At 35.9% G+C, this 19,347-nt stretch overlaps 1 protein-coding gene across 3 annotated transcripts in view; it reads right to left on the reverse strand.

Annotated features, from left to right (window-relative positions):
* Window positions 1–1,000: 1,000 nt before the first annotated feature.
* SH3GLB1 (SH3 domain containing GRB2 like, endophilin B1) overlaps window positions 1,001–19,347 on the reverse strand; it is a 38,720-nt gene continuing 20,373 nt past the window's right edge. For 2 of the 3 annotated variants that reach the window (XM_060139632.1, XM_060139630.1), the window contains 4 exons: window positions 12,747–12,836; window positions 12,260–12,360; window positions 6,247–6,475; window positions 1,001–5,860 (listed from right to left, as the gene is read on the reverse strand). In XM_060139632.1, the coding sequence (XP_059995615.1) occupies window positions 5,753–5,860; window positions 6,247–6,475; window positions 12,260–12,360; window positions 12,747–12,836 (528 nt within the window). In that variant the 3' untranslated portion in view covers window positions 1,001–5,752. Of the gene's footprint in view, window positions 5,861–6,246; window positions 6,476–12,259; window positions 12,361–12,746; window positions 12,837–18,338; window positions 18,363–19,347 lie in introns of all 3 variants that reach the window. The other variant, XM_060139631.1, reaches the window with a different exon arrangement.

The raw sequence follows: 19,347 nt of genomic DNA on the forward strand, positions 1-19,347 counted from the left end.
CTCACCATTTTAGAATAATATGATTACCATTTTAGAATAATATGATTACCATTTTGATAGACTGTCATAAAAGCATAGCAGTTGAAATGTTCCATTAGCTACCTGTCTGGGAGTTTTATCTGGTTAGGTTACTTGTGTGGAGAAAATGAGACACCCTTTAAAAACTAGATTTTGTAGGTAGGATGTACAAGGCAATGTCCATTTATTGTGACACCTTTCAAGGAAGATTCTATTTGGTGATGGCAGTGATATTTACTCCACTGAGGTAGATAATAGCAACTGCTCTAACATACTTAGGTGGAAATTCTATTAAGTTATTATCTACTAGGTGCCAGGCACTTTGCCCATAATATGATTAATTCTTTCAACCCTACAAGTTTATACTATTCTCATTTCTGCATATGGGCAAACAGGCTCAAAGAGGTTGACTGACACAAAACTAGGCAACAAAGTGGGAGAGCCAATGTTCTGCCTACCTTCCAAAGTTTCTACTTTCCCTATGATGTCCATGCTCCCTAAATGCAACAATAAGCCTGCATCAAAATTATCCAGTCTGTTTAGGATTGTTCTCCTACCATTTCGGCAAAAGTCAGAAAAGTCAGTGCTTCCAGGAGACTGAATAAAAGCAAGGGGAAAGCCAGTAGTACAATCATTCCCAAAGTATCACAAAATACATAACAGAAGGTAGAACAGTAAATGATGTCATGTCAGAATAATTTAAGACTGATCTTGGTTTTAATTTTGCAGGGTCTTTTTATCTTCCTTTTACCCTTTATTTTTAAACTGAAGGTTCTAAGAACATTCAGTTGGAAGTCCTCCAAAAAGAAATAGTATACTTTCTTATACTGCCGATAAAGTGTAAGCCGATAAGTTTTCTAAGGGGCAAAGTGGCAGCGACAAAAGCTTTTATAAACTGGCATACTCTACACTAGCAATTCTACTTCCAAATATTCACCTTAAGGAAATATTAAGAACACATAAAAGATTTAACAACACAATATTCTTTTAAGCAGTTTATTAGCGAAAAATTGGAAACAACCTGAAAACAGTAGTTTAATAAAATGTGGCACATAAGATGAAATACCATGCAGCCATTAAAAAAGATATAGAAACATTTTTGACATGGCAGGATAGTCATGGTATTGTCAAGTGAAAAAGTTACAAAACAGTATGTACAACTTGATCCCACTTAAAACAATCTATAAAAGCACAGACGAATCTGGAAGTCTATGCACCTAAGTAACAGTAGCTCTCCCTGGATGGTGGAATTATAGGTGATTTTTATCTTTAAACTATATACTCTTTTTTCCCCTTTTTTAATGCATCTATGACTTGTAGTATTAAAAAAAAGCATTAACAATTCTTAAAAAGTCTCCTTTGAAGTAGGGAGAGTGGAGTTAGCAACCTGAGCACCGGGGTGTACACGTTAGTCTGATATAACTTTAATGGTTTGTCAGGGAGCTTTGATGTCAAATTGTGACTGTGCTGAGTGGAAATGTGGGTGGTAGTAGTGCTTACCCTTCTTCAGACTAAGGGATCCATCCCTAGAAACCCTCCATAGCAACCAAGTACTGGCATTCCAAGCAATATTTCCCTTTCTTACACTAAGCATACCTTATACCTTCACACCCACTTGTAATACAGCCCAGCAACGTTCCTCTACACTTGAGAGAAGTGTTGTTGGTATACAGAAGGGAGGGAGAATTTTCAAGCGATGTCAGATAGCACGCCTGAAGGTAAAGGCACGATTTCTTTATTCTACTGAAGTGGGTCTCAAACTTGAGAGTGTAACAATCACCTAAATGGCTTGTAAAAACAGAATGCTGGGCCCTACCCCCAGAGTTTGATTCAGTAGAGCTTGGATAAGACTTAAGAATTGCATTCTTTCTTTCTTTGACAAATATTGAGTACATACTATATGCTAGGTCTCCTGCTAAGAGTTGGGAATTTAACTGTGATCAAAAGAATTAATAGTCTCAATCTCAGGGAGCCTACACTCTAGAGTGACAGATACATACTAAACAAATAAATTATTAAAAGTAACTATATAATTATGATTAGTGCTAGAACACAGTAAAGAGGATCAGAATTTAGTTTTTGTCTTGAAATATTTTAAAAAATGTTACATGGAAGAACTAAGACTAGTTTTATAGCCCCTTGAAGACAACAAATAGGTACAAAAAAAAGGTACTTGGAGATACGAATTAACATTTTTAACAAGTTCCTACGTGATGCTGACATTGCCTGTCTTGGGGGTCCCACACTGAGAACCACTGCCCTGCTGAGCTGACTTTCTCGTTAGGATAATGTGGGAGAAAGGGCAGTTCTGCTGTGGACAACCACCAGACAGACCCCCATTTGAGTCTCACCATGAGGTAAGAGCCACTTAATCATCTGGAGAAGGGGTTGAAGCAAAGCTGGCTGTAGGTCAAATTGCAAAGTCTCCTATCTATTATTATGGCTTCTCACCCAGACTTGAAGTGCCACATACTAGGGCAACATATTTCAAACTTTCAGGTGTTTGGGAGCTAGGGAAGATATTTTTAAGGAATACTGTCAACAAAGCATGAAAGTAAGCCAGGCCTCTCTGGGTAGACAAAGATGTTGATTTTTGTCCTGTGATCCTTTATCTTCTGCATGTCCTCCCAACACCAGCTCCTCCATTCTCATTCTGTTCCTTTGTTCTGGTGAGGATAACAGCAGACTATGAGGATGGACTCTAACCCACTAGTGACCCTGGACTCAGGTTTCTTATTTCTTACATTACTCAGAGTGAGGCTCATTCCCATTTCTGGGACCTAGTCTCCTACAATATGAATTTTTCTGATTAGCACCATAAAAAACAATTTAATGCAATGATCTTTTAGGTTAATTACCTTCAGGACAAATACAGAAACAATAAAATCACTTTTTTTCTGTTTGTAAAAGGAGCCTACAATTATTTCCAAGTTTACTATTTCATTCATAAATGCATCCTTCACATTACTATCCCTTTAGATTAAGCTCAGGGGCACAGAGATTATTTAAATAATTCTGAATTGCACCATGAATTAATAGGCTTCCAAAGCTCTTCTTCCATGCCTAAGAACCTATGGGCCTTTACCTGAGTAAAAATTAAACCTGTGACTTTATAAAATAAGTCCAAACCGAAATAAAACAAACCCAAAACTCCCCGAACAACCAATCAAACAAAACCCCATTAAAATAAAAAACAATAAACATAAGAATGAGCCCACATATTGTGGCAAATTTGTGGTGGACAAAGGCACAAAATAACCTTTGAACCCTCACATTACTGAAGGCTACTGTACATTATTGGGTTACTATAATCAACATTCATTTGATGGAAAGCAGAAGGTTCTGATAAAAATGTACACTGACTATGGTGAGGTTAAACCTAGATCTGGGTCTCATTTAAAGAGGGTGGAGGATAGAACTGATAAGGAGTAGAACAGAGCATTGCAACAGAAGATGTCTGTCTGGTACATAGTCATAAACAAGGCCAACCGTCTGGATAGGTCAGGAAGCTACAGGGGCTAACAAGGGGAAACATATTCACAGCATGTTTCTGCTGTGCCAAGCCTTTCCCTAAAAATTATCTAACATACAAGATAGTCAGAAATCTATAGTTACAGATTTTATAGTTATTTTATAACTGCTTTTAACACTATTTTTTGCTATAAAATCCTCACAATAACCTTCAAGTGGCATAATTGTTATCCCCATTTTGCTAACAAGGAAATGGCAGTTTATATGACATCTAAGTCGAAGCTCAAAGAGCACAGTATGTGAGGAAGACTGGATTTGAATCCAGGACAATTTCACTCCAGTACCCATACTCTTTCCGTTTTACTACTCTACTTCTCATAAACCTAATTTATAGTTGCTATTAAAGTTGACCTGATTTTTTTGTATGATCTTTTAAAGCCTAAATCTTGATTTATGTAACATAATAGATGGTACTCTAGGCTGGCCACAGAGCTTCATTTCTGGGGGAAAAAGCTTCACTCAAGTGGTTCTAAGCTAACTAACCAGCTTGAGCAGCTTTGGGGGTTAACAGTATGGTAATTCACAGTGTGAATCAAAGCATCTTGTATAACTGTAAAACTGCAGAGGAATTTGTCTCACAGCACAGAAATGTAACAACTACTGTTAAAATCTGAACTGTAAATTAAATTACCAACATGTTTACCAAGCTCTTATTAGGAACTCTTAAACACCATTTAAAAATATCCTTTTGTGCTAAGTGTTCATTTTTTAAAGTACCAGAAAAATATGATTTTGACACATTAACACTTCCTGAAGAAATTAACTACACCTTTACACTTCATGCATAAGCCAGACTGAACTGCTTTTAGCTTTAAGAATGTGCTACATTCTCTTAGCTCCAGGCCTGTCACAACTTCTTCCTCTGCCTAGAACACTTCCTCTCCAAACCACCTCCCACTCCCAAAATCTGAATTAGGTGACTCCCAAAACTCTGAAACATACTAACCCTGTATTTCTTCTATCATGACACCGATTCTGTTATATGACCATTGCTTACTTATTTTTCTGTATCTACCACCAGTCTTTAAGATCTGTAGGGGGAAGAACTGTGTGCATCTTGTTCAGGGTCGTATTCCCAGTTGATCAGCATAGTGCATGGCCCCCAACAAATGTTTGACGAAAGAATGAATAAATGAAAATGAGAGCAGAAGTCCTGACATGGAAATAATCTGCTGATTCATAGCAGTGGTCTAAATAGCAATTTTCTGATTCCATGTATATCACTAATCATTTCATTAGTATGTGTTTCATAACTAGAGAGCCTGATCAAGATAACCTAAGTTCATTAGTAAATTTTCAACATTTTATTTGTAGGCTCAAAGTAACCAAAAGTGTATTCTGTTTGCATACAATTTACTCTATAATGAACACAGTTGTGCTAATCCATTTTTATAAGGATTTGTTGTTCAATAAGAACAAATTCTCTTTACTGCAGTATCTTAACAGATCCAATTCTGATTATGGATTAAACAGTACCAATTGAACAATCTTAAAAACATTATTTAGTGAACTGAATTTGTCCCAGATGTTTTAGAACCTTAAATGCAAATGTACTAGAGAAATACGGTAGTATTTCTCAAGGACTAGTTACTCTTAAAAGAAATCATTCAGTAGTGTTTAGTAAAACAAAAACCCTCAAAATAACTCACTGAACTAGAATATTGTAATCATTCCATGTCTGCTGGAAAACAAGGTAAACATGGTATAACTGCATTTCTGTTTATGAAAACATTCAGAAACATTATATTTTTTACAAAAGAGGTTTACATCCTAGAGCTCTTTTTAAACCAACAGTTAAAAACAAATTTTAACTTTATTCTTTGGCTATTAATTATACCTAATAAATGAGTCACATATCAATTCACAATAAATTTATTTTACGTAAAAGAAAAAGCTTGCCATTAATGAAAAATTCAGTAGAAAACAGTTATGCTTTAAGTTGGGGCTCAAAAGTAGAAGCTACTTATTAGTGAAACCTCAGTAGAAAGAGAATTTTGTAAGAAAACATTCTTGGCATGAAAGCTTTAACATAAATTCTGTAATGAAATATTTACCATGCAATTTTATTGGCAGAAAGGCCAGTTTCTGATGGCTAGTATTTTCTTTTCAGTCTCTTAAGACATTAACATGAAAGATACTTAAACCTGCTTTATTAAGAGTTAATTGTATATAAATACGGTGTACCTTTTCACAGTCCACGTATTTAATTGAGCAGTTCTAAGTAGGTAATTGGCACCCTGCCCTTCTGGTTTCCCCTTTCCCCCATTAGCCAGTCTGAATCCATTCCAACGACACTGAAAACAGTGATTACCTACAAAATAAAACATTTCCAGTTATTAACTATGTTAATAAACACACAGAAAACTAATCAGACTTAATTTGTTTAAAGTATAAATTATTCACTATCAAAGAATTTAAACATTATTATCAATTTGGTGAAAGATAAAGGATTTTATTAGAGACAGTTTTAGAAATCTAGTGATTTAGCAGTTAAAAGCTTTAAATATTTCTGTGATGTTCTATTTTGTTAAAAAATAGTAGTTAAAAAATTATAAAATGTTAATATAACCAGCTGTAATCTATGAAAACATTCATAATAAACTATTTCCAAATAAGTAATGAGGAATTTGCATTTTGTTATACTGGAAGGTAAGTCAATCTATGATATAGTTTTCCTTTTATACCCACATTACTCACCTCATCTGCCAGAAGTGATAATTCAGTACTGTTTGCAGCATCATAATCATACAGAACCCTGGCCTTCCTGCTGCCACTGCACTCCTTAAGGTCAGTGAGGTTGGAAGGAGAGGTGATTACTAGGCCACTTGTTGAAGTCAAGGGAGAAGAACCAATCACGTTTGATGAAGCAGATGGTATAGGTGCCACAGAAGTCTGGTTGTTGTTACAATGATAAACGGATGGAAAACTGTTGAAAAGAAAATGGCCAGTTATCTATTTGCAAGTGACCAAAGTTCCTGTATACCACCACTTGGGGGCAGTGTTTACCTTTTACCAACCTTCACTTTGGCTAAAGATTTGAGGATGCTAATATTTTAATGACAAAGTACACTATCCAGCTCACCCCTCTAGGGTCAATTACACTAGAGAAAATGCAGGTTGTTTTTAAATATAAAATCTTTGAAAGTCTGTTTCAAAGCCATCTTTACAAGTATAAACTTTAAAAAGTTTTTAAAAAACACAATGGTTTTCTTTTTCCAGAAAAATGAGTTTATGATATTTCCAACAACCTTCTGTAAGTATGTTCCATTAATCTTTTCCTCCCTTTATGAATTGTTAAATAAAAATACCAATGAAAGACTTACTTAAATGTTAGATACTACTACAAGAGTGAAGTTTTCTCAAGTTAATTCTTTGAGAAATATTTGAGTAACTGAACTCTTTTTCATAAAATCGATCCAATCTCATTTTCCTGTTCATTCAAGTACTTATTGAGTATCTACATGTCCAACATCACTACCACAAGCTGAGATATAAACATGAAACAATGCCATTCCTTTATGGACATGTAGATAAGTGAGGAGATGGACATTCAAATAATATGTTATGACTGATAATTAACATAATGAAGACTCAATGGGAGAATACGGAAAATGTCACAGTTCATTTTGTCTTCTATTTTTTAGGGGAAAAATAAAAGTTTTATTAGGAATTAGTGAAATCCCTGTGATCAATGTGCCTATAAATAGTTTAAAGATAATTTTCAATTTATTGTAAGCCTACTGTTTCTCCAATAATACTCAACGGAAAACAGCATAAGATGGCTGGCCTATAATCATTTTAATCCAACCACTTCTAAGGTTGAAAAACATCCTATGAAAATTCATATTTAAGTTTAAATAAATCCATTAGTTAAAATATAAAATGCTTCATCTGGTAGGGTAGGTGAAATTAATCCCTTCATAAAACAGTTTTCTTCTTTATGACTCCTGTGCCATCTGGAAATCAGTCAGCCAGCAGCAAATTTCCCTGTACCCTTAACCTCTTCTCTAACCCTTCCATTCACCTCCTGATGCTTGAGTTTAATCTCCCACACTCCCTTTATCATTGAGCCTAGAGGTGGATGTTGAAGGAGTTGCACGTTCCTCATTACCATTCCTATACTCCTTTCCCTAACCAATCCTACCTAATCTTTGAATTTCATGTTATTCAACTATACTACCTATCATCTCTTGTTGCAATCATCTACAGGCGTCTCATTCTTTTCCCTTTATTTCTGGATTTTAGCTCCTGGCTCACTAACAGTGGATCTTAATTCTCGGTGGTTCTAATAGCCATGTAGACAATTATTTGAACACTTTGGCCTGTCAGACCTGTGAGCTCTCCTCTTCCAGTGATTCTGTGACTGACCTAGTTCAGCCACCCACTCCCAATGCCTCATCTAGACCATATCAATTCCAAAAACTATAACCTTTACAATAATCAATTTCCAACATCCCATTCTCTGACCATCATCTTGTTTCCCCTAGTACTCTCATTTCAACAAGCCTATCCTGGATCTATAGTCCTCCACAGGCCTACCATCTATCATCCTACCAACACGCCCTTCGTGTCCAAGGTAAATTATTATAATCACCTCCTTGCACATGCCTTCATATCCTTTGCCCTTTACTTCATACTACTCGTTTGGTAAAAATCTCTGTAATTATCTACTCAGTATCCATGTATGTACTATGACAGTAAAAAAACTACAAAACCATGTAGTCTAGTCTCACACTCAATGAATGAGTAGGAACCTAAAGTGGGTCCACAATGCTGCCTGGCAACTACACTACATTTCTCTAGTCTACCCACTTTCAACATTCTGCTGATGACTATTTCATACCCCTTCATCCATCCTCAAAATTCCAGCATTTCTCCCCTAACCTTTATAATCAGCTGATAAGTTGCTTTCTTTTTTAACTGAGAGGTGAAAAAAATCAGGAAACTTCCATGCTTTGGTCATCTCTCCTCCTACTACAGATGAGCTATCTATGCTCTTAAGATTAATTTTTTTAAGGTTAATTTTTCCACCTGTGTACAAAATCTCCTCTCAAGGATATCACACTACCAATTCTTCCCTTTCTTTCTAATATTATATTTTCTCCATTTACTGTGTCATTCTTATCAGATTACAATCATGCTCTTATTTCTGCTATCTTAAAAAAAAAACCAAAAATGTGCTGGACTCCACTTTTTCCTCTGGCTAGTGCTTCATTTCTGTTTCTCTTTACACTAGAACTCCTTGAAAGACTTATCTAAACTTACTGTCACAGCTCCTCTCCTTCCATTCCCTTACATTAACAAACAAGCTTTTGCTCCTACTGTTCCACTAAAACTACCCGTCAAGGTCAGCAATGTTCAAAATCCAGTGGTTCACTAGCAGTTCTCTTTCACTTGACCTATCTAGTGGTCACAGTGGACCACTCCCCTCATTTTTTACAGCTTATTCCAAGGCCACACTTGGTTTACATCTTACCTCAGTGCTCATTCCTTACCATCCTCCTTAGCTGGTTCCTCAACTCTTTGTTGGAGTACTTCAGGGCTCAGCCCTTGGTTCTCTGTTTTTCTCTACCTGTACTTAACTCCCTTGGTAATTTCATCTAGTCTCACAGATTTGAATATCCTTGATATTGCTGACAACTCTCTAATTTATACCTCTAATTCACCCCCACCCCCAATTTCCAGACTTGTATACCCTAAAATTGGGTATCTCCACTCAGATGTTTCATATCTCAAACTTAACATGTCTAAAACTGGGCTCCTGATATACCTTACATGCCTTCCCCATCCCAACCTGCTCCTCCTGGGGCATTCCCCATTTTAATTAACCAAAACTCCATTCTTTCAGTTGCTTAGGCCAAACACTTGCAGTAATTCTTGACACCTCTAAGCCTCATATACAGAGAGTTTGTCAGCAAACTCTGCTGGCTTTACCTTTAAAACACACCCAGGGTTTGAGCACTTCTACCACATCTATCACAATCACCCCGATCCAAGCCACTGTCACCTCCTGACTGGATTATTGACCGAGTTATTGCAGTAGGCTCCGAACAGGTCTGTCAGCTTATACTCATGACCTCTAACATCTATCCTCAACAGAGCAGCAGGAATGATCTTCTTAAAGGTTAAAATCAAATCATGTCACTCCTCAGCTCAAAATCCTCCAGACTTCCTCATCTCTGAGTACAGCCCAAAGTCCAAAAAGTGGCTTCCAAAGCCCTACATATCTTCACTCCCTGTTTCCTTGATTAATCTCCAGCCAAGCTCTCCTTGCTGTTGCCTGAACATACAGCTATGTTCCTGCTTTAGAGTTTTTGTACTTTGTCTCTGGAGCATCTCTAAGATGCCTGCATGCTTTGTTTCCTCACATCTTTCCAATCTGTCTTCCCTGACTACTGTAAACCTCTACTCTAACCAAGGTACTTCCCTGTTGTATTTTTCTCCATAGCATTTATCACCTTCTAATAGACTGTATAATTCATAGACATTGATTTTCTACTCCCTTCTACCCCTAAATAGAATGCAAGATCCATGAAGGCAGGGATATGGTCTATTTTGTTTACATTGTATCCTTGATGCCTAGAATAGGGCATCTGTAAAAATTAAAAGCAAATGTTTCTCTGATGGGTAAAAGGGTTCTAATGATAAAAAGAAATGATTTCTAATTCAAGTTTCACTCTAAAGTTAAGAACACATTTCCTAGCATCCTTTCCTCAGTGAACTCGGCAGTGATTAAATATATACATTTCTGAAGAGAAAAAAAAAAGATAAGTTCTCTCTCCCTACGTATGTGTGTGTACACACACACGATTTTTAAAGTCTTTAACCATGTACTTTACTTTCAAATTTACTAGTATAATTTAGCTTTTGTTTAGCCACTGAGGTCTACCTATGTCAACTTTGGGAAATTAATGGTAAAAAGAAAAACAACAAAACACCAAACCAAACAAAAAAACCCTGAAAGGCCATCTTCAACTTCTAAGAACTTTTACTAATAACTTTAAAAAACTCTAGACCTCCTGCCACTGTAGCTCAATATGTTAAACTTTCCAATTATTTAAAAATAAAACACATTTACTAATCTTATAACTAGCTCTTCTGTTTCCTTATCTGTATGTGGATAATAATAATACCTACCTCAGCACATTAATGACTAGATTTTGTGTGAATGGCTGAGTTCCAAAGCATGTGTATGGCCTTAAGCAGAATTCAAGAATGAATGGTTTCAACAGCAACCCCTCTGCTGCACTGTGAGAGTATCAGGACAAAGTGAACAGGAAGTACTAAGGCTTCCTGGGCTTAAAATACTTGTAATGATGTGGGGATAGAGTAGTATTCTGATTTCAGATATTAATACCAGTAACAAAACTTCAAATATATAAAAGTGTAAATACTTCTGTAAATCCTATTAGAATAACCAGTGGTATTAGACTACAACTCATTTTTAAGATCTAAAATTGGTTTTGTGGATGTGCCTAATTTTGTTCTAGGTCTAGTTTTGAAGGATTAATATGCAGAAAGGAAGACCAAAGTGATGGGTTTTTTTTTTTCTCCTTATTCCTTGAAATAACTTCTCTTGATATTCCTCCTTCAAATATTATACATCACTCCCCTGCTTTAATGGTTCCTCACTATGTAAATTCCAAACTCTTTATCATTACTTATTTTAAAGGGCATTCATGACATGACCTGGCTTCATTATTCTAGCCACATCTACTATCCCATTTTAAATTTGAACACTATGATCCAACCAGAATGAACTATTGTCAGTTTCCTGAACTTGCCACACTCTTTTTCCTCTGGCCCTTTCATATACATATTCCTCCTCTGCCTGGAATATTTGTCCCTGCCCCTTTCTTGTTCTAGATTATTCCTACTAAAATAATTTCATCTGTGAATCTAGACTCACTTGAGTCACAGTTAGATGTCCCTTACAGTAATCTGAACTCCTCTTTCCACTTATCACATGGCCTGTCCACCTATGGCCTGTACTTCTACCTAGGCTTTAAGTGTTCGTTGTGAGAGCAGAGACCATGTTTGTCCTGTACATCTTTTATTTTCAGTGTCACCTTACAACGTTAGCTCCATAAAGGTAAGCAATTTTGCCTGTTCTGTTCGCTGATATAATCCCAGAGTATAGAACAGTGCTTGGATACGACAGGTGTTCAATAAGTATTTGAGAACGAATGATTGAGCTGTGTTGCTTTACATATGTGCTGTAAAGTATATTACCACACTCAAAATAATAACATCAATGGGCTAGAGGTCTTACAGAATATTCTAAAATCTTTTTAACAGTGAACAAGTAATGAATAAGTACAAATTAGTTTACCTCTAAGGGCAACTAAGTGTCAATATAACTATATCTTCCTCAACCACCTGCAAAGGTATTCAAGAGAAAAGTGAACTTCAAATGCTTTTTGAAGTTCTAAAAAGGTATTCACTTAAATTATCTAAAAAGCACTAAAAAGGTATTCACTTAAATTATCGTCTCACCCCTGTTAACATTTTTCTGTGCCAGAAGAGCCCAAAATGTCTTTGTTACCACAGAAGTGTGATAATCACTTTCCTTAAAAAAAAAAATCTGATTCTAAGTAATCTAATAAAAGCCTTTAATTCTTCTATTTTTCACCTCTATTATTAGTTCATATGAAAAAATCTGAATTTCTTCTCTTATCAGGAGTTTCATGTATGAAAAGGAAATTGCCACCTTCCCAGTTGCTTTTGGAGGTCTAACATGTACTGGTAACATTGTGCGTAGTAAGTCATCTGGGCTTCTACAAAGTCATTCAGACAGCGGAGGTGATGGGCCTGTAAAGGAAAGTTACAGTCACTTCTTAGCTCTATAATCTACTTAAAGTGGCACACGCTAAGGGAAGACAGAGCACGACACTGTACTCGGGGTAAATCATCAGTATCTATCATTTTACTACAATTTACAACAACAAACTGTTTAGCCAAAGAAAACCAAAAAACAAAAAACATCAAATGGACTTGACGATGGTGGGAGAACTACCTCATCAGGTGATGAGGTGTAAACAAAAATTTAAAATATTTCTTCATGTATCTTGAAAAGTGCTACAATTTAAATATCTTGATAAATGACTGAAAAGGAAGTTCAGTTTTTCCTCCAAGAATTTCCCTAAGACTATCAAAGTCTTTTGTTCCAAATGAGTTTCCAATGAATGAACACTCACATGTGTACTGCTGATTCCCTCTAGCAGAAGTCTGGTAATCTCTGCTTGACGATCAAATTCACTTTGAGTTATTCTTAATTCCTGTTCAGACTTAAATTGGAACACAGTTTTAGAATCTCATTAGAGGACTTAGTCCATTTTATGTACATTCATTTAGACAGTTAGAAAATCCCCCAAACAGAAGCAGCCACATAGCACAGGGAGATCAGCTCAGTGCTTTGTGACCACCTAAAGGGGTGGGATAGGGAGGGTGGGAGGGAGACGCAAGAGGGAGGAGATATGGGGATATATGTATATGTATAGCTGACTCACTTTGTTATAAAGCAGAAATTAACACACCACTGTAAAGCAATTATACTCCGATAAAGATGTTAAAAAAAAAATCCGCCAAACAAACCCCAAATGATAATCTGGCAATTCCCTGATTCTGCTTTGTATCTAAAGTGGTCCCTGGTTTCCAGAACTTAGCTTTTCTATGTTACTTAATCTAGACAGAACTGACTCCTTACTGGTACTTAACTCAAAAGAATCTATTAAAGCCAAAGCTTAATGACATAAACATAAAAGCCTAGGAAAACTACTATGGGACTGTCAATCTATTTTCATACATTTTCTAGTATCAATTTTGCTAATTTGTAACATTTTATGAAACCTTAAGATTACCAGTTTACTTGTATAAATTATTTCAAAAAATTCTCAATTATTACTGTAGCTACTTTACTTTGAAGTTATATATGCTTCAATCTCAAATGAAAAAACTTCAGAGTGAAGCTAGGACTTTAACCTCATGGGTTTAGTTATCAAGCATACACTTGTTTCTAGGGACGTAGCTCTTAGGTTCCCTCAAAGGATTCTTTATCCTACATAAATGTCTTTTTTAGTTTTCTTTCCAAACTTTGCATAGAATATGTCTTAAGCACAAATATTACCTATAAGATATGCTAGGGTTTTTCTGCAAGTTATGGGTGACCTTTAATCAATGGTGTGCTGGTAAACTGGCTCTCCAGGGGGGGAAAAAAAGCTCCAATGTGCTGAGTTTCAATGGTATAAATACTCCTACCACAGCTGATTTCAAGCTACCAAGGTGAAGTTACTGACCTCAGAGCTAGAAAGACATGTGCATAATAGCACACCACTACTAGCTTCAACTATCTGATATAGGTTTAGTGCTGGAAAAAAACAGTTCACCGAAAAAAAAAAAATCTAAAAATAGTTAAGTACTGGCAAAAAAACATCCTCACAAACCTTTAGTCAGAGTTGCTTGGTAGTGAGGAGGAAAAAATAAAATCTCACAGGTCACTCAAAATAGTTAGCTTATCCCCCACTGGGAATTACTATTGGTGATAATATCACTATAATGATATTTCCCACTACCTCTCCAGGATAAATTGCTCCCCTGCCATCCAAATAATTACAGTATTTCCAAGACTGTAGTAAGTATATAAACAAGGTGTGAACTTTTTCCTTTCACACCCCATCTCCCTCTCCTTCACCCTTTGGTGGCAATAGCTAACCCAGTGAAATAGTCAACAATGAGGTAGCAGCAAAAGAGATAATCAGTTGCTATAATCATTCTCATACCATTGGCAAAAGATATGGCAGAGAGGACTAAGGCTTGACCACTAGACTGGATTTATGGAAATAAGCTTGAATTATTCAATAAGTCAAGAGTTAAAATTAAATTTACTTGATCAAAGTAAGAATACATGGTGTTTTGATAACAGGGCTTAAGTAATAAGCTTCATCTGGAAGCTAGTATGCAGCAGAAAAAAGTTACAGGGGAATAAAACAATCAATGTTCTTCCTAAAAAAGTATTAAGGAAAACCAATCCAGTGTTACATTTGCACTATTTACTGTTCTGCTTGGTTGAAAGGTTCTGATTGATAGAAGTAACCACAGCAAGCCAAAAATAAACGCATTCGGAAACAAATGAGGCTAATTCCATATAGGTTTGATTGTGAAAGTACAATTTGATTTAACAGCCTTTAGCAGAAATGGCAGGAAAGTCTACTAAATGGCAATATTTCTGTACAAGGTGTAAGTAAGCAAGCTAGGTAGCAGATTAAAAGTGAGTAGGAAGCTTGAGACTGAAATAGAAAAAATGTTTTTAAGCTAAAAACACTGAATAGCAACTAGCCCGTGCACCACAACTACTGAGCCTGAGCCTAGAGCTCGTGAGCCACAACTACTGAGCCCTCGTGCCACAACTACTGAAGCCCGCGCGTCTAGAGCCCGTGCTCTGCAACGAGAAGCCACCGCAATGAGAAGCCCGTGCAACGCAATGAAGAGTAGCCCCAGCTCGCTGCAACTAGAGAAAGCCCGTGTGCAGCAACAAAGACACAACACAGCCCAAAATAAAAAATAAATAAATAAATAAATAAATTTGCTTCCATGTCCTTGCTATTGTAAATAGAGCTGCAATGAACACTGTGGTACATGACTTTGAATCATCAAAAAATCTACAAACAATAAATGCTGGAGAGGGTGTGGAGAAAAGGGAACCCTCCCCTCTTGCACTGTTGGTGGGAATCTAAATTGATACAGCCACTATGGAGAACACTATGGAGGTTCCTTAAAAAACTAAAAATAGAACTACCATGTGACCCAGCATGGGCATATACCCATAATTCAAAAAGGGACATGTACTACAATGTTCACTGCTTCACTATTTACAATATCCAGGACATGGAATCAACCTAAATGTCCATCAACAGATGAATGGATAAAGATGTGGCACATATATACAATGGAATATTACTCAGCCATAAAAAGAAACGAAATTGAGTTATCTGTAGTGAGGTGGATGGACCTAGAGACTGTCCTACAGAGTGAAGTAAGTCAGAAAGAGAAAAATACTGTATGCTAACACATATATATGGAATCTAAAAAAAAAAAAAAAAAGAAGGTTCTGAAGAAGCTAGGGTCAGGACGGGAATAAAGATGCAGACGTAGAGAATGAACTTGAGGATACAGGGATGGGGAAGGGTAAGCTGGGACAAAGTGACAGAGTGGCATGGATATATATACACTACCAAATGTAACATAGATAGCTAGTGGGAAGCAGCTGCATAGCACAGGGAAATCAGCTTGGGGCTTTGTGACCACCTAGAGGGGTGGGATAGGGAGGGTAGGAGGGAGATGCAAGATGGAGGAGATATGGTGATATATGTATATGTACAGTTGATTCACTTTGTTATAAAGCAGAAACTAACATACCATTGTAAAGCAATTATACTCCAATAAAGATGTTAAAAAATAAATTTATAAAAAAAATAAAAACACTGAATAAAAATATAAAATGATCTCATTAAGGACAAAGGATCAGTCTTCTATGTTTGAGCAAAATTTAATTATTTAACTGTGAAGAAAGCACCATAATACAAAGCCTAGGAAGTCATTCTTTTGTACAATCTAGACTTTATATTTAGAAAAGGTAAATAACAGGAAGGAAACAAATCTTGTTTCTTGAACAAGTTTCTGTGTATGTTTGGGATGGCCACAAACAGTCTAATGTCCCAAACCACCTCTACTTCTGACACTTTTAACTGATCATAATAATTAACCTGAGAGGCTGAGGTAACTGAAATTAGGTTCAGCATAATTAATTTGCTTAGGAAGAAAATAATCCATTTTAGAAAGACAAAAAGGGTTTAAAGAAAGACAATGAATTTAAAGAGTTTTTATTCTGTCCTCCAGAAGATCTCATTCCCCAACTTAATTTTACAATTAAGACAGAGTTCTAGGCAAAAGATCTTCTACTGCTTAAAACTACTGTTACTGGGCTAACTGATGTAGAACATAGCTTGGGTTAGAGAAGCAAGAAGAATTCTTTTAGGATGTAAGCTGGAAAAAGGGCAAGAATGTGTTGGTTTGTTTTATCAGGACTGGGCAACTTATTTTAAGCCAGAAATTTTGGCCAAGCTTCTGAGGCATTTGCTATGACAATCTTGGTCAGTGTTACCTACTTTTTCTAGGGGCTTAAATCTTAAAATATTCCAGGAATATGCAGTTTTTATTTATTTTTATTATTTATTTATTTATTTTTTTGTGGTACGCGGGCCTCTCACTGTTGTGCCCTCTCCTGTTGCAGAGCACAGGCTCCGGATGCACAGGCTCAGCGGCCATGGCTCACAGGCCTAGCCGCTCTGCGGCATGTGGGATCTTCCCGGACCAGGGCACGAACCCGTGTCCCCTGCATCGGCAGGCGGACTCTCAACCACTGCACCACCAGGGAAGCCCTGCAGTTTTTAAATTATACATTTTTAAATTATAAAAATGACAGAAGTGAGAATAGAGGAAAAATATATCCAGAAATCCATTTTGATATATTTTAAGCTTTTTTCACATATACAAACATAATGTTTCATGAGTTTCTTGCCATTACATCAACTATTTCCAAAATTTGTAGAAACTGAAGAATCAAATCAGAAATTTTTTGGTGTACCTGTATGCCAACCAAAGTGGAAGAGACCCTGGCTTTCTTGATCAACCTATTTTCTCTTCTACGTTACTCTGCCCCCTTTTCACGCTAGACATTCAGGAAGAAATCAGAGGCCAGGGTGTAACCATAACTAAGTTGATGAATGGATTCCACAAAGAGGGGTGAGAGCATAAGTCAAGAATTTCACATTGGATTTCCAAGTTATGCTCCACAACCTATTCATGAAACAAGACTGTATAGTTAGCAATCCTACAAAGTCAGAAAATAAGAAGTTGAAGTTTGTAAAACTACTTAATATTCAGGGGCCCAATTAATACCTGCCCTCAATCCCCAGCACTGTCCTCAACTCACGGTCAGATTCTGAACATGAGAAGTAAATTAAAAATGCTTCTGAAGACCTCAAATAGCACTTGAAACAAATCTGCACTAAAGTCATAATTTTATTCCTTATTCCTTGCTTTAGGTATTCTCCCAGCCAAGAACAGATTAGAAATGGTAGCACAGGCAGAGAGACTGGCAGTAGCAGTAATATGGGCAGCTTCTCAAAGTGACAGTCTGACACTGAGGGAGGAGACAACATACTTCAAAAATAAAGGATCCAACGGTTGCACAGTACAATAACGGATATTCATAATAATGACTAACTGTAATGAAGTTAAATATATGCTATCCGGTATTTAATTTTTTACAAGTATTTTCAACTAAAATGACAGAAATATTAGCTTTAGTGCTGTAGAGAACAAGCTTCAGTTACCTTGAAAATTCATTTGTGTGACATGATATATATTCACTTCTCTGAAGATATAGGACAGTGTATTAACTATATTTTATGTAATTATCATATGAATAAACCAAGTATTATTTAAAAACTGTCTTCTGACAAGGCGTTGTAAGGATTACCACTTAGTGTAACAGCTATCTAGTATTTATTAGAGTGTGTGCAAACCACATCTCTGCAGCATTGTTCTATTACTCTGTGGAACTACTACTAGCCAAACAGATCTGAGCTTTCCATAATAATTTTCAGATTTTATAAGATACAGTAACAAAGACTGTGATTGGCCCCATAGTTGTTGTCCAATAAAGATTTACTGAATAAATGACAATTAAATTCTTGTTTCATAATTCTGTAGTTTAATGATTTACTTACTTTTGTCACTTCCTCTGCCCAAATCTAGCCAGCATTAAAAATTAGAGAAAAATATAGAGCATGAAAGTTGGAATTTAACATTTTCTACAACTTACTATAGAAAAATGTAAATATTTTAATTTACATGGCATACTCTCTTTTTCCAGAATCACATTAACAGATTAAACACAGTAATAATTAAATCAGTAGAGCTTAATATACTGTGAAAGTATGCCTTCATATGTATCAATACTATTGATTTTAGAATCTTATACTAATTCTATAACTTAATAACAGTTTTCCAAAACTGGGAATATTTAATGCCTCAGTTCTAGTATTCTCATCAGTAAAATGAGAGGTTTAGAGTATATGATTTCTAATTTCTCATTTAGGTCCAAAATTCTGCAATTTTAGTAAGTTATAATAAAGCAAGGATAAATGGACACTAAATGTTGATTTAGCCATGGTGGGGGGCACAATGAACTTGAGATATAATGAACTTAAAATTACCAGAGTTAAATACATCGTACTATAAGTAGATGACCTAACTAGTAAAATAAATGCCTAATAAATGAAACAAAGTCTTGCTAACTGTTTAGGGTATTTTTACCTAAGATTAAAAAAAATATATGATTTATATGCTAAATTACCAATGACTGAAACAGTTTCACAGTTCTCATTTACCTACATACAGATAGGACAATGGAAATAAATGAATGCATTCTCTTGCTATCTAAGGAAAGCTCTAATTTAGCCAGGGCTTCAATAATTATAGTAGTTTAAAAAAACAAATGCATTTTACATATTCTGTACAATAATCTTTTCTATTACATGTTTTTTCCCCTCCTTTTAGTTCAGTGCTAATGAAATAAAAGTAGTCAATTGATTTAACAAATAAAAACTGTCAATTATTTATTACTTATACGGCAGAGTCTATGCTACTTCTATGGCAGTAATACACCCAGGAGTATTATACCAAACACTGTATCTATAAATCTTTATTGGCTAACATTTATGAATTTTGGGACTA

This window comes from Lagenorhynchus albirostris, chromosome 2, assembly GCF_949774975.1.
Source record: "Lagenorhynchus albirostris chromosome 2, mLagAlb1.1, whole genome shotgun sequence".
Lineage (NCBI taxonomy): Eukaryota > Metazoa > Chordata > Mammalia > Artiodactyla > Delphinidae > Lagenorhynchus > Lagenorhynchus albirostris.